The 13875-nt window shown below is 39.0% G+C and overlaps 1 protein-coding gene across 4 annotated transcripts in view; it reads left to right on the top strand.

Annotated features, from left to right (window-relative positions):
* The window catches only part of SEC11A (SEC11 homolog A, signal peptidase complex subunit), a 52990-nt gene that overhangs the window by 17901 nt on the left and 21214 nt on the right, over nucleotides 1-13875 (top strand). Inside the window, exon 3 of one of the 4 annotated variants that reach the window (XM_072950845.1) lies at nucleotides 4161-4305. Coding sequence is in view for 3 of the 4 variants with exons in the window: in XM_006198419.4 (XP_006198481.1) it covers nucleotides 4676-4726 (51 nt within the window). In the remaining variant the exon portion in view is untranslated. Of the gene's footprint in view, nucleotides 1-4160; nucleotides 4306-4328; nucleotides 4727-13875 lie in introns of those variants that run through there. The other 3 variants (XM_006198419.4, XM_015252550.3, XM_072950844.1) reach the window with 3 other exon arrangements.

Raw genomic sequence — 13875 nt, 5'->3', positions numbered from 1 at the left:
TTGGATTTGGGAGGTGAGGGAGAGAGAAGAATCAAGAATCACAATCAGATTTCTTACTTTTGTGATGGAGTGGTGCCTCTGTGGAGATTTGCAACATAAAAGGAAGAACAGGTATTTTATGCGGAGTAGTGAGGATGGGGAGAGGTGACTTTTGGACATGGTAAGCTTGAGGTGTCTGTTGGACATCCAGGTGGAGATATCTAGAGGCAGTTGATATAAAGGTCTGATACCCAGGAGGTGATCAGAGCTGTAGATATTGGAGAGTTAGTTCAGTGCATATAGAAGATAACTGAAGTCATGAGAACAGATAAGATCACCCAGAAGCAGTGTAGGGTGAGAAGATGGTGCAGGATTCCACCATCTAAGGAATAAGCTGAAGAGTCCTTGATGGAGACTGACAAGCCAGAGAGATAGGAAGCAATGTTGGAAAAGGAGACCTAACGGACTTTGAGGTTTCAAGCAGCTGTTTTATGACTTTCAGCCACATGATGGGGGAAGGAACCAGTTTTCAGTGAATTGAAGAAAGATGTAGATGTTAAAGTTCAATGGATATGCATATTTGCTGAAATTCATCCAGCTGTATACATATCATTTATGCATTTTTACTGTATGCAAATTATACCTCAATAAAGTACTCAGCATAAACATTTTGTAAGAAATAGTTGAACATGATCATATGCTGGGAAAAGAGAAAATTGAGGGGAAGAAATTAAGGGAGAGAAGAGAGAAGGAAGGGGGAAAAGTTCTGAGGTGGAAGAGATAAGGTTTGGGCAGGTGGAAAGATTAGCTTTAGATAGGAGGAGTGATTCCTCTTTCACTGACAGGAAGGAATGAGGAGGAAGGGATGTTTATGGAAGCAGGTAAGTTGGGTAGGGGATAAGGTAGAACGTTGAATTTCTCTGTAATACTTCTTTTCCCTTGAAACTGGACACCAAATGTTGTGGTTTTAGAAATACGTCTACAGATCCTTTGACATTCCTCCCTGAAAAAAGTGGAACTTAATTTTCCTCTCATTTGAGTCTACACTGGACTAATTTCTAATGAATGGACTATGAAAGAAATGATATGTTATTTCAGAGATTAGGACTGCCATGTTTGTCTTGATAGGGTAACAAACCATCCTGATTTACCTGGAACTGAGAGATTTTCTGGGATGCAGAAATCTCAGTGCAAAAATCAGGATAGTTCTGGGACAATCAGGATGAGTTGGTCATCCTAGTCTTGAGCTTATTCTTTTCTCTCTTTGATTATTCACTCTAATAGAAGTTAGCTGCCATGTTGTAAGCTGCTCTAAAGAGAGGCCCACATGGCAAGAAACTAAAGGAGACCTATGGGCAACAGCCACATAGGAATTGAGCCTTCAACCCAATAGCCCAGGAATAACTGAGACCTACCAACAACTACATGAGTGATCTTGAAAGCAGATCCTCCCTCAGTTAAGCCTTCAGATGAGACTGTAGCCCCTCTGGACAGCTTATAACTTTATAAGATAACTTGACCCTGAACCACCCAGTTTCTGACCCACAGAAACTGTAAGATAATGTTTGCTATTTCAAGTTTCAAAGTTTTGAGGTAATTTGTTACACAGAAATAGATAACTAATTCATCAGATCAATGAAGATGAGGGGGAAGTGGTGTGATAGGTTTCCAGGGCCTAGCATGGTTGGATGACTTTCTCCAGCAGCCCTAGACAATGCCAGACAATGTGCTTGTCCACTTTGCATGCCATTCATATTATGCAGTGTCCAACAGTATCTTTTTTCCCCCAACAATATATTTTGATAAAGGAATTTTGCCAGTATCTTATTTAGCTTTCTTACTGACCATATTTATCATTAACACTATGACTGACTTTAAAAGCTTTTCGGCAAAAATGTGTCCTCCTGCTTTGCCTATAAAAGTGGATAAAGTATAGCTTTATAGTTTTGATCACTTCTCTTATCTTTAGGGAGAAATTTTATCAATGTTATATTAGGAACCACTGTTCTCTAGGTTTTTTTCTTCCTTTAGAAAAATTCTTTTTATCAGATTGGCCACTGAGCTTTTTTGAAAAATGGCACTAAAGCTTCATTGTCTTTATGCCACTATTTGATCAAGTTTCATAACGTGTGTAATGAAACATATATAATGTACTGGGAACCAGGGGCAAATAGACTACCAGTTTAATAAAACATAAGTCTTAGAATCTCATTGTATGTCTTATTAGTACTTTTCTTTTTCAGGTGCTCATCATAATTCATTGCACTTGTGGATCACCCTATATTTATATGCACTGGATCCTGGGCAATGTTTAACTTACAACTTTTTTTCTGTGTTTAAAAGTATTCAGCATCCTGAATTAATTAACTTTCAACTAACTGATGTGAGTTATTGATCCATTTTTGTGAGCTGAAAATAAAATGTAACACAATGAAATCTCAAATTTAACATATAAACAATAACACATATTACAAAATAATACATTAGTTCAATTACAGGTCTTCATTAAGAAGAAATGTTTTAAGAACTGAATGTTTTAAAGTTTCATCTGTGTTGTAGATTTTCTTTTTGTTGCCAAAAATATTCCATTGTATGGATATACCACATTTTGTTTAACCCTTCATCAGTTGATGAATATTTGGGTTATTTGCACTTTTTGGTTATTATGCATTATGCTGCCATGAATTCATGTACAAATTTCTGTGTGGACATATGTTTTCAGTTCTCTTGGGCATATACCTTGGAGTGGAATTGCTGGTTAATATGGTTAAGATAGTAACTATAGAAATATAGTTAACATATTTAACCTTTTGAGGAACTGCTCGATTTTCCAAAGTGGCAGCACCATTTTACATACTCACCAGTGGTGTTCCATCCTTCTCCAAACTTGTTATAATAAAAACTGTCTATTTTATCATTGTAAAAACTGTCAAATATATTTAAATTTTTATTTGGAAATAATTTTCAATTTAAAGAATTGCAAAGATAGTACAGAGTTCCAATTCTATATCCTTCACTCAGCTCCCCTCAACGTTAGACAACCAATATTTTGAGAAAGATAGAAATAATAGCAAGAGACCAGCTCTGGTCTTTCTTGTCCTAGGTATATATTAGTAGCTTTGGCCAGTCAAAGCAAAGGCTTTATATGTAGACATTCTGACTTCAAATGGTTTGACTTAGAATTTTTGGACTTTTACCATGATGTGAAAGTGATATTCATTCAGTAGGAACTGTACTTCTTTTCCCAACCTAGTGATATGCAGTATGATACTCTCTTCTGATGCTGGGCAGTGCAGCAAGCCACAGCTCCCAGTCAGTCACATGATCACGATTGTAAACAACCAGCATACTTAAAACCATTCTATACCCACACAACCATTGTTTTTCACTTTCAGTACAGTAGTTAATAATTCACACGAACTATTCAGCACTGTTTTTAAAATAAAATACGCTTTGTAAGTGTTCTGAGCACTTTTTTCCACTTATTTTTCAGTTTTATTAGGTAGAATTATTACAATTTGATTGCATATATACAATAAATTGCATGTAAATACATATACACAATATACTGCACATATTTTTTAAAATTTACATATATGTACTGTTCATTGTTTCTAAAAACAGTTTAGAGCTTTAACTTTTTAAACTTAGTTAACAAAGGGATAAAGCCAACCACAAAATAAGAATCAACAGAATGCAGTAATCTAATCTTAAAGGACGGTCAAATACCGAGCACATTTAATTAAGGTAGGCTACACCAAGCTATAATGCTCAGTAGGTTAAATGTATTGAATGCATTTTTGACTTAACGGTATTTTCAAATTACAAGGGGTTTTGGGGAGGTAAGTCAAGGAGGTAAGTCTGTATAGAGACAGAAGTCAGCGATAAGAGGGTCACATTGTGGTACCGGAGATAAAATCAGGAGGTTTTTGTTAAGGAGACAGATCCTGTTAACGAGGTCAAATTCGGGGAGTAGGGGAATACCTGACAAACCGCACCACTGGTGGTCTCATCACACTGCTGCATGGTTTGGTTGTTTTCTAATCCTAGTGGGTTGTTTTCTCTCCAACCAAAACTTTCTTAAACTCGTGAAAGGTTCAGGCAGTGCTTTGAAAGTCTCTCACACCCTCCGCCCTTACCCAACAGCACTTACTGAAACTCCTCAACCACATTTCCCGTAGCTAAGAAGACACGCCCCACCAGAGGAGGCAAGGCCGGGCGACACCTACAGTGCCACACCCAGAACCGCGGCCGGACTTGAACACGCCGTCCACTCAGGGGCCGCTTCTGCCCTCAGACCTGGAGACTCGGCTTCCTATTGGCCAGGTGTGCACCAGGGCCCGCCTTCCGGATGGTAGAGGGCGGCCTCCTACTTTACCCTGAGGGGCCGCCTCCTTGTGGGGCCGCGGGGCTGAGCGCGGGAGGTGGGCTCAGGTCGGTTCTCAGCAAACAAGGTTTGGGGTACAAGAGCCCTCTTACAGCGAGGCCAGGCCAAGCGGCTGGACTAGGACGGTCCCAAGGCCCTTTGTCTGCTCTCCGCAGGGAAGGGGCGGGGCCGTGCCGGTTCCGCCCCGGAAGCGGAAGTGCGGGCGCCGCGGGGTCCTGTCCCTTGTGAGCTCGGCCCGTGCGGCAGCCGTTCCTCCCGCGGGTCACATCGCGCTGTCTCTTCTGCCCATAACTCCTCGCCGACCCCGCCATGCTGTCTCTAGATTTTTTGGATGATGTGCGGCGGATGAACAAGCGGCAGGTGAGGTTGGCCGCCCACTGTTCCCCTTGTCCCTTCGACGCTGCCACTGCGGTGCCCCGCGGACCTTTGGGCCCCAGTGTGAGGGCCGGAGCGGGTCTGGCGCCTGGATTAGTTCATCTCTTTGTGGAGTCTGTGGCCAGAGGTAGCTTTATCCACCTCCTATTTTTAGCCCCTAGCTGTTATCGTGTCTTCTGGGGGCGGAGCGGGAAGCCTAGTCCTCACGTTCCATTTCCTCCAACGACGCTGGGGAGCAAGTGGAAAATGTAGGGCGCTTTCTAAGTGGGAGTTGGGGTTGCTTATTGTTTTAGACTTGATTAGGCAGCGTACTCACGGTTTCTCCAGTCGCGGCGACTTCCAGTGGATTCCGGCCACTAGGTTTAGCAGTTCACTTCTACTCCAGCTTCTGGGATGCTCGGGAAGCGGTTGTCGGCCCCACAAAAGCCGTTTTTCCTGCGTTCAGCCCGTTGCAACCCTTCTAGTACAGCTGGGCCCTAGCGGGCTGTACTGACTTTCTTGAAACACCTCTTGAGTTCAGAGTTGAAACAGTTACTCCTCTTACCCTTGAGTCCACTTAGCATTAATTGGTGGCAGCCCTCAGAATCCTCGGGTATATCCCCCAATATTAGTGGCACAGGGATCTTGAAATTTAGATCTCCTGATTTTTGTCCTTAAACCTTACTCTGTCTTGAACTTACAGATCGTAGTCCGAATGGTACTGGGAATATTGTTGTAATGATTTAGTGATTGGAAAAAATTGCTCCGTTTTGTCTTCTCACCTAGTTTTGCTTGCCTCAGACCTTTTTACAGTGTCTCGCTGTTAAGAATTATCCTGATGTCACTGTTAAAGATTTCTCTCTTGGACTTGTATTTTGCACTGTTTATGACTACCATTTAGGGGAAAAGATATGCAGCCTCCTCTTACCTCACTTCAGACCTTAGTTAGCTCATTGTCACCTCTTCTTAGACATGTTTCCTAATTCTTTCAGTCAGAATTGATCATTCTTTTCAAATTGCACAAAACTTTTATGTCTTTATGATAACATTTCAGGTTCTCACTTGTATAGTGTTATTTTCATCCATATCTGAATTTCTAGGTACCACAGACATTTCTCTGAAGAAATTCTTATTTTGGGCCTAGTATTTATTGTACCCGGTGGTAGGTACAATGAGAGAGATGCAGATATAAATAAGACAGACTCTGCCTTCAAGGAGCATGAATGTGTAGAAAAGTACTAAGAGCTCTTGTGAGCTTTTGTTATGTGTGAATTGCTTTATATACCTGTGAGGTAGATAATGTTATGCCCATTATACAGATGAAGAAAACGAGCAACCTCCCAGAGGTTGTTAGGAGAGGATGGGAAGGATTGGATAGCATGGGGATGGGGTGAGAGTAAGTTATGAAATAAGGTTTTACCTGCACATAATATCTGGGGAAAACAATTGATAGTGACTGTGTGAAATCAGATGAAAAGAGGGAAACTGGAAGTTTGATTTTATTCCTCTAAAATTGCTGTCATTTGGGTAACTTTTCCATTTATGCTTAAATATATATCATCAAACATCTGATTTGTTTGTTTGAGTTGTAATTTTTTTTTCTTATCAGGTTCATAGAGGAATACTTTGGTACAATAAATTCCATCCATTTAAAGTGTATCATTTGATAAGTTTCTACAGTTATATATGCAAATTACAATCAAGATACAGAGCATTCGTATCACCCACAAGATCCCTTGTGTACCTCTGTAGTTCATCTCTCTAGCACTTGGCAACCACTTAATTTGCTTTTTGTCAGTATAGATGGGTTTGCGTACTTTTTTTGGTGGGGGGAGTTGGCGTTTTCTACAAATGGAATCAGAGTGTGTATTCTTTTGAGCTTTGAGATTTAATTGATTTTTAACACCTTATTCAAGACTTTTGTTTATTATATGTAATTTTTTTGGTCTACTTCACAATTTTCAAAGTTAAAGTGTTTCACTACCTTCACAGCATCCAGTACACTGTTGCCAAATTAATTTCTTCTCTCCTGCCCTCAAACCTTCTGCAGTTTCCGTAGGTTAAAGCCCAAACCCCTTAGAATAGCATTTGCAGTAAGTCCCAGTCATTTTACAGTTTGCCATTTCTCACTGTTTCAGTCTTGTCCCAGTTTACTTTTCCTGCCTATTACATGTCACTGTGTGTATGAACATTGTTCTATTCAAACTGTGCACTTAACTGTCTTCAGATCTCGCCTTATATTCTTTGTGGACTGCCCTAAACTATTAGGTGATCTCTAAAGTCCTTTTAGCTGTTATATACTATTTTATTTGTCTTCTCCCCTTTGGAGAGTGGCTCTTTTACTGGAGTATCAGATCACAGTTTTCCTGAGGCTTGTCTTAATCCATGAAGCCCTGATTTGTAGTTTGCCTATTTCTGTGGTGTGAATATTCCAACGTGGCTGATTTCAAGCTACTACCATGATATCACTGAATATGGAATTGGGAAGAAATGTGGTAGCATGCAACTGTAACGTCCACCTTATAGATAAAATTTTTAAAATAATCTCAAGAAAACAGATAATAGTAAAATGTAGTAAAATAATTAAGAACTGATGAATTTAGAATACATATTACCTTTGTTTTTAATAAAACTTAATTGTATTAATTTTTAATAATACTGTTTATCAGCTGGCTTGCAAGATTCCTAAAAATTTAGCAAATTAGCTCCAGCACACCTCTGGTTGTAGGTTAATTTCTTGATGCCCATTGAGGTGGCCTTTGTATGCAAAAAAGTCTATTTAGAATTATCTTATATTAAAACTTTTTTTAATTTGTAAAAGCTAAAATTTTAAAACTTTTTAGAATTAGTTTACAAATCTTATCCTATTTAAAGTCTAGCATATTTTAACAATCACTTTTATGGTCCTTTGGATATTTAGGCTAAAAAACAAACAGGCATCTTAAAAACATTAACTTTAATTTATGAATTTAAATAATTTCCTTTTTAAGAATATATATTATTCAGTAAACATCACTACATGCTTATATTATTTTTATAAGTCTGGAGCTTAGCTTCTCTCAAATGTTTCAACATTTGAATATAATGAAATAATATAATAAATAAAATAATAAATCTACAACAATTTATTATACAGTTAAAATTGGAATTACAAACCTGACCTATTACTTTAATAAGCCGAATTCTCTTAAATTTTACAAAACTTGAAAGACCAAATATGCACGGAGTCCTTAACATAAAAATATTAACACTAAACGTAATTCTCTTTAAGTATTTCTGTTCTAAATTATAAATTTTCCTGGGGTCAAAGATACTCGCTAAATAAGTATGTCATGCCAAATAATTTTTGTATTATTTTTTGCATATAATTCTCTGCTTGCTCAGAATTCTTATGACCAGAGGATATTGGCCAGCATGTGATTAGATCCATGTTTGAGCCCTGATGGTACTAATCTGACTTTCACAGAACTTGCTTATTACCTCCTTGTTAGGCTTCTTGCATTGCTTGATTGAATTTTGCATTTCTTTGGATTTTAATCAACTATGTATCATCCTGCCTAAACCTGAAGACCTTAGGACTTGGCACATTCCTTCATTCATTTTACATCTTCCTGTCTCTTAGGATCACTTAACTCCTAATGGCTATTCTAGTGATATCTTATTGAATTCCGGATATCTTTGGTAACTTTTTTTTTAAATGAATTGGTCCTCTAGTGAAGCACACAGAAACCTGGGAGATTTTTCTTAGACTTGAACCTAATGTGAGTAAGTGTGCGGTGAATAAGAGGTGTGTACGACACAGAGCATAGATGCATTACTTTTTTTGATTATTGAAAACTAATCTGCTCCTGTTTAGGATCAGGAAAATCTTTATCACTGGCAGGGAATCAGTGTTCAGTAGTGAATTGCTAAGTTTCAATGTAGGAGCATCAATCTCCATTATATACGCAAGGAGTTAGCAAGTAAAATTATATCATCAACTGCACTTACTATCCATGGGTATGTTCTTGAGCTTCCAGGAATCATTCTTTATCCTTTGTAACACTGAGCAAATCTAGAATACAGTGCCATAGTAAGGATTAGGCATTTACTTGGAATGGTTCCTATATACTTCATGTTTTTTCCCCCGTAATATTCTCTCCATGGACATACAGACAAGCATGATTATTTATTCCCATGCCAGATGGCACAAGCCTCCAGTAGGGCAAACCCTACTGAGATACAGCCAGAAATTATGACCATAACTCTTCTTCAAAGAGTTGTCTTTTCTGACTTCAAGGAAGGAGATGAGATAGAGTATCCAAACACAGATGTTCAAAGGGACAGAATGTTTTGTCTGAAGAATATGGTTTATTGGTTAGAGTTTAGTCTGGGAGGCAGAACCTCTATGAATATTATGGAATTAAGGGATTTATTATAGGAATGAAATTTTATACAATTGTAGAAGAAGCTGAATAAGTAAAAGTCTAAAACTAAGAGATGAAGAATCAGAGAAATATTGCCCACCAGATCTGTGTATAGACAAATCTGTGGAATTGGGGGCTAGATTCCACATCTGGCTGATGGAGTGAGACCACATCAAAGGAGAGTAGATGAAGTCTGTGGAAGGCTGTTGCCTCTGCAGCTAGTTTCTGATTGTGGAGCAGGGAAGAGCAAGGACAAATTGGATTCTGCCAGGCCTTTAATGTCTGTTTCTTACCATCTCTAACCACAGTGACCTTCAGCATAATAGCAGCTGCTTCTCTTTCACCTTCTAGGTCTTGGACAGATTTCTCTCTTTTGCCAAATCTAATCCAGAACCATACAGGGAGGGAGATTTGGGGAAACCTAGTTCTAGCTTCCCCGATTTGGCAAAACTTCTGTAATTTTCAGTACTACTGTAGTCTACTCTTTGTCAGTTCGGCATTTATTCACACCTCTTAATCATATTTAACTTTTTGAATAAAGATAAAAACAAAATTATACTTCTGTCTAATATGCAGCTATCCTTTGTTTCTGTAATTGGTCACATGGGCTTAGCTGTATTCTTTCTTCTTAACCATTCCATATTCCTTTTGCTCTCAACAAGAACATAAGATGGTCATAGTTTCTTGCCTTGTGGAGTGACCCAAACCTTCATTACTAAAGGGTTAATGTCATGAGGAGTCCTGTCTGAACTGGATTGTTGTAGTTTTCACTAACTTTTCTCGTAGGAGGCTGGAGTACTAAGAAAGGCCTCAGAGGATTCTCTATATTCCTGTCATACTCACTTCCCTCATTACATAGTAACAAACTTCTGTTTTCCTCTGGTGGTCAGGGGCAATCCCCTTTGCCAGCAAATAGCCCTCATTCTTTGCATTTGGTTCATTGGCATGAGTAGCCCAAAGTGGCCAGGTGGCAGACTCAACTTACAGATTAATGGAACCATTGTGTCCCCTGGTGGAAGGATATCTCCTTTGGGAATAAAAACCTCTAAACCAGCAGAACCCAAAGTTGTGAGGCTAGGAAGCAGAAATTTCACTAGCAGGCTATTAGGGATAATAGAAGAGTCACTCCCATTCCCACCATTTAATTCTGGGCTAGTGAATCCTACTTACAGAAGAATTTGGTTCTGGTTCGGAGCATACACCATACACTGGAGGACATTAGATGTTATCCTAGCCCAGCAAAGTGTTCCTGGTGACTAGCTGGTACTAAAGCTGTCCTCAGAAGACCATTTGTATTACTCAGAATATAGAAACCACACCAGTAATTGAACAGGGAAAAATTAAATACAAAGAATTTTTAACTGTTAAAAAATGCTTAACTACTAAAACAAGTTAAAGAGGACTCTTAAGGGATTCAGAAGTAGCACATGCAGAAAACAGTTATTACCCTATTGGATAAGGGAGTGAACAGGGAAAGAACTACCAAAACACCTTGATTCAGACCTCTTTGGGGAGGGTGTGGCTGCCACAGGGACATGCATCCTGTCATGGCGGTGACATTTGCCATAGCAGAGAGCTGGAGCTGGTTCATGGAAATGGCCTGCTGGGAGGCTGAGAAATTTGCCAGTGTGTGTGGGCGGGAGCCAGTCAGTGATGGTCTGTGAGGTGTGCATACCAGATCTCCTGTACATGGATCCACTAGCTGCCATGTGAAATAAAAACACTCCGTGGGAAGAGAAGCCATTTCTTCCCTCTTGTCACCTTGCAGTAGTCCTTCAGTGCGTTTATTAATAAAGCCTAACATCATTGAGCCAGTTGGAAAAGGATAATTTGCTTATAGGGCTTAACCTAGTAGCACAAAGAAGATGGATTTGGAGCTGAGAGACAAGGAATTGATAACTGGCCTACTGTTCCACTGTTCTTTCAGGCCAGCCACTTAAGATGATGGGGGGCACAGTAAGACCAATGAGTTCCACGACCATGTGCCCACTGCTATGCTTTAATTACCCATAAGTTCCCTGGTCAGAAGCAGTGTTAGTTATAGAATACCATGTTGAGGAATAAGACATTCTGTAAGTTTATGGATGGTGGTTTTGTCAGAAATACTGAGGACAAGGAAGACAGATCCACATCCAGAGTCTAGCTGCCCCTTTCATGGTGGAAGTGAGCCAGAATCAGGAATCGTGGCATTGTTGTTCTTTGCAGTTGGCAGTCTAGGCACTCATCATTGGCTAGAACCAACCTTGGTGAGTGAAAGGCCATGTTGCTAACCTTCATCTTTGCTGCTACAGCCACTTTGATCATGAGTCCATTGGGTAAAACTGAGGTGACTGGGGAAAGAGGCTGACTGACATCCACAAAACAGGTAATTTTATCCACCTGATTATTAAAGATACTCTTCTGTTGAGGTAATTTTTTGGTGGGACACAAATATCTTCACATTCTGTGTACCTACTTGGAAAGCTCAATCCACATACCTCTTCCCCAGACCTCTTGTCTCTAACTTTCCAGTGATGTCCCTTTTGAGTCCCTGGCCATCTAGCCAAATTGCAAGTCAGTCTTGAATTAGTGTAAATTCACGCCTGTGGCTATCTCCTCTTCCAGGAAAAGCGATCATTCTATCACTCAAAATTCTGCCCATTGGGAGGATTTCCCTTCACCATAATCCTTTATGGTCAGCCCTGAATGGGGACGTAATGTCGTAACTGTCTACTTTCAGTTGGTACTAGATAGTTCATGTAGAACCATCATCTAAACACCAGGTCTAACGTCTTCCTTAGTTGTCTGGTCATAGGGAACTCCCTGTGAGGCAAGAGGTATAAGCTGAGAAGAAGCAATGTAGCATGAGAAGGAACCATGAGTATCTGAGTTTTTCTCATACAACTTTCTTGTGTCTTCAGGACCTACTTAAGCCCAGTCTTGTATATACCACTTCCACTTGATGGAGTACTGCTGTGAATGTCTAGCTTTATGGCTTGGTGGATCTGGCAGCATCCAGTTCATGCTGGGACGTTCAGGTTATATGGTAACTTGGTGATCATGGTCAAGTGTTTAGTCTGTACTAGAATTCAGCAGCAAGCTAGAAACTGTTACTGAAGAAGAAAATAGTTCTCCAAAGTACAGCATAACTTTGCCCCCAGATCTGGAGATCTGTGCTGTCGTTCACCTGTAGAGGACTGCCAGAGGCTCTCTGTCTGTCACAGATATTTCAGTTACCATGAGATCTGGGTCTTAGGGCCCAAGCAATAGAAGAGCTTGCATGGGAGCTTGGACTTTTAGTGGAGCCCTAGTAAAAACTGGATTAGAATTGGTTTGCTAGGTAAATAGGTTGGAGTAGTACACTCAAATGTGGTATATATTGCCTCCAAAATCCAAGGAGGACCACTAGGCTTTAAGTTTCTTAGTGGTAGCAGGAACCAGATGGAGAATGTCTCATGTGTTTGAAGAGAAGTGTGTTCTGCTGTGTTGAACGGAGTGTTCTATAGATATTATAGACGTTTAGTTGCAGTATTCAAGTTTTTTATATCCTTGCTGATTTTCTGTCTCATTCTATCCACTATTGAGATGATATTGAAATCTCTAACTTTTTGTCCTGAGGTAAATCGTGCTTGGTCATAATGTATATATTGTTGGGTCTGATTGTTTGCTAAAATGTTGCAAATAATTTTTAGATCTATGTCCTTGATTCCATTTTGTGGTTTTCTTGTAACATCTCTGTCTGGTTTGGATATCAGAAATGCTGGCCTCAAAGAGTGAGTTGGGGCATATTCCCTTTCCTGCAGTCTTCTGGAAGAGTTGGCATAGAATTGTTATGATTTTTTCCTTAAATGCTTGATAGAATTCATCAGTGATTACCGTCTGAGTCTGTAGTTTTTCTTTGTGGGGAGGTTTTTAAACCATAAATTCGGTTTCTTTAATAGATATAGGTCTGTTCAGGTTATCTGTTTCTTTTTCAGTGAGCTTCTGTAGCCTGTGTATTTCAAGGAATTGGTAATATATTGGTGTAAAGATGTTCACAGTACTTGCTTATTATACTTTTGATATTCATATATTAGTACAAATTAATATGTATTACTCTAGTGATGTCACGTCTCTCGTGCTTTCCTGATATCAGTAATTCATATATTCTTTCTTTTTTTCCTGATTAGTCTAGCTAATTGATCTTCTCAAGAATCAACTTTTGGTTTGATTGTATTTCTTTTTTTGTTTCTTGTCTTCTGTTTCATTTATTTCTGATCCTATTTTTAATATTTCTTTTCTGGGAGTTACTTCAAGTTTCATTTGATTTTCCTAGGATTAAAGGTGGAAGCTTAATTTGGGAAATCCACAAATATTTGGAAATGACCCATGGGTCAAAGGAGAATCACAAAGGAAATTACAAAATATTTTGAACTGAGTATAAACAGGAACAACACATAATTTGAGATCTTTCTGTTTTTCTTAATACAGGCCTTTACTACTATAAAATTCCCTCTATGTACTACTTTAGGTACATCCTACAAATTTTGATATGTTGTGTTTTCATTCTCTTTTGATTTCTTCCTTTACCATTGGTAATTTTGAAGTGTATTACTTGATTTCCAAATATTTGGGGGATTCTGTTACTGATTTATGTTTTCATTCCATTGTGTTTGGAGAATACACTTTGCATAATTCAAATTCTTTTCTAATGAGACTTGTGTTCTTGAATATAGTCTATTTGGTAAACGTTCTGTGTGTACTTAAAAGGAATGTGTAAATGATGTTGGG

The sequence above is a fragment of the Vicugna pacos genome, chromosome 27 (genome assembly GCF_048564905.1).
Source record: "Vicugna pacos chromosome 27, VicPac4, whole genome shotgun sequence".
Taxonomy (NCBI): domain Eukaryota; kingdom Metazoa; phylum Chordata; class Mammalia; order Artiodactyla; family Camelidae; genus Vicugna; species Vicugna pacos.
The sequence above is the reverse complement of the archived record's forward strand: the minus strand, read 5'-3'. Positions and strand labels throughout refer to the sequence as shown.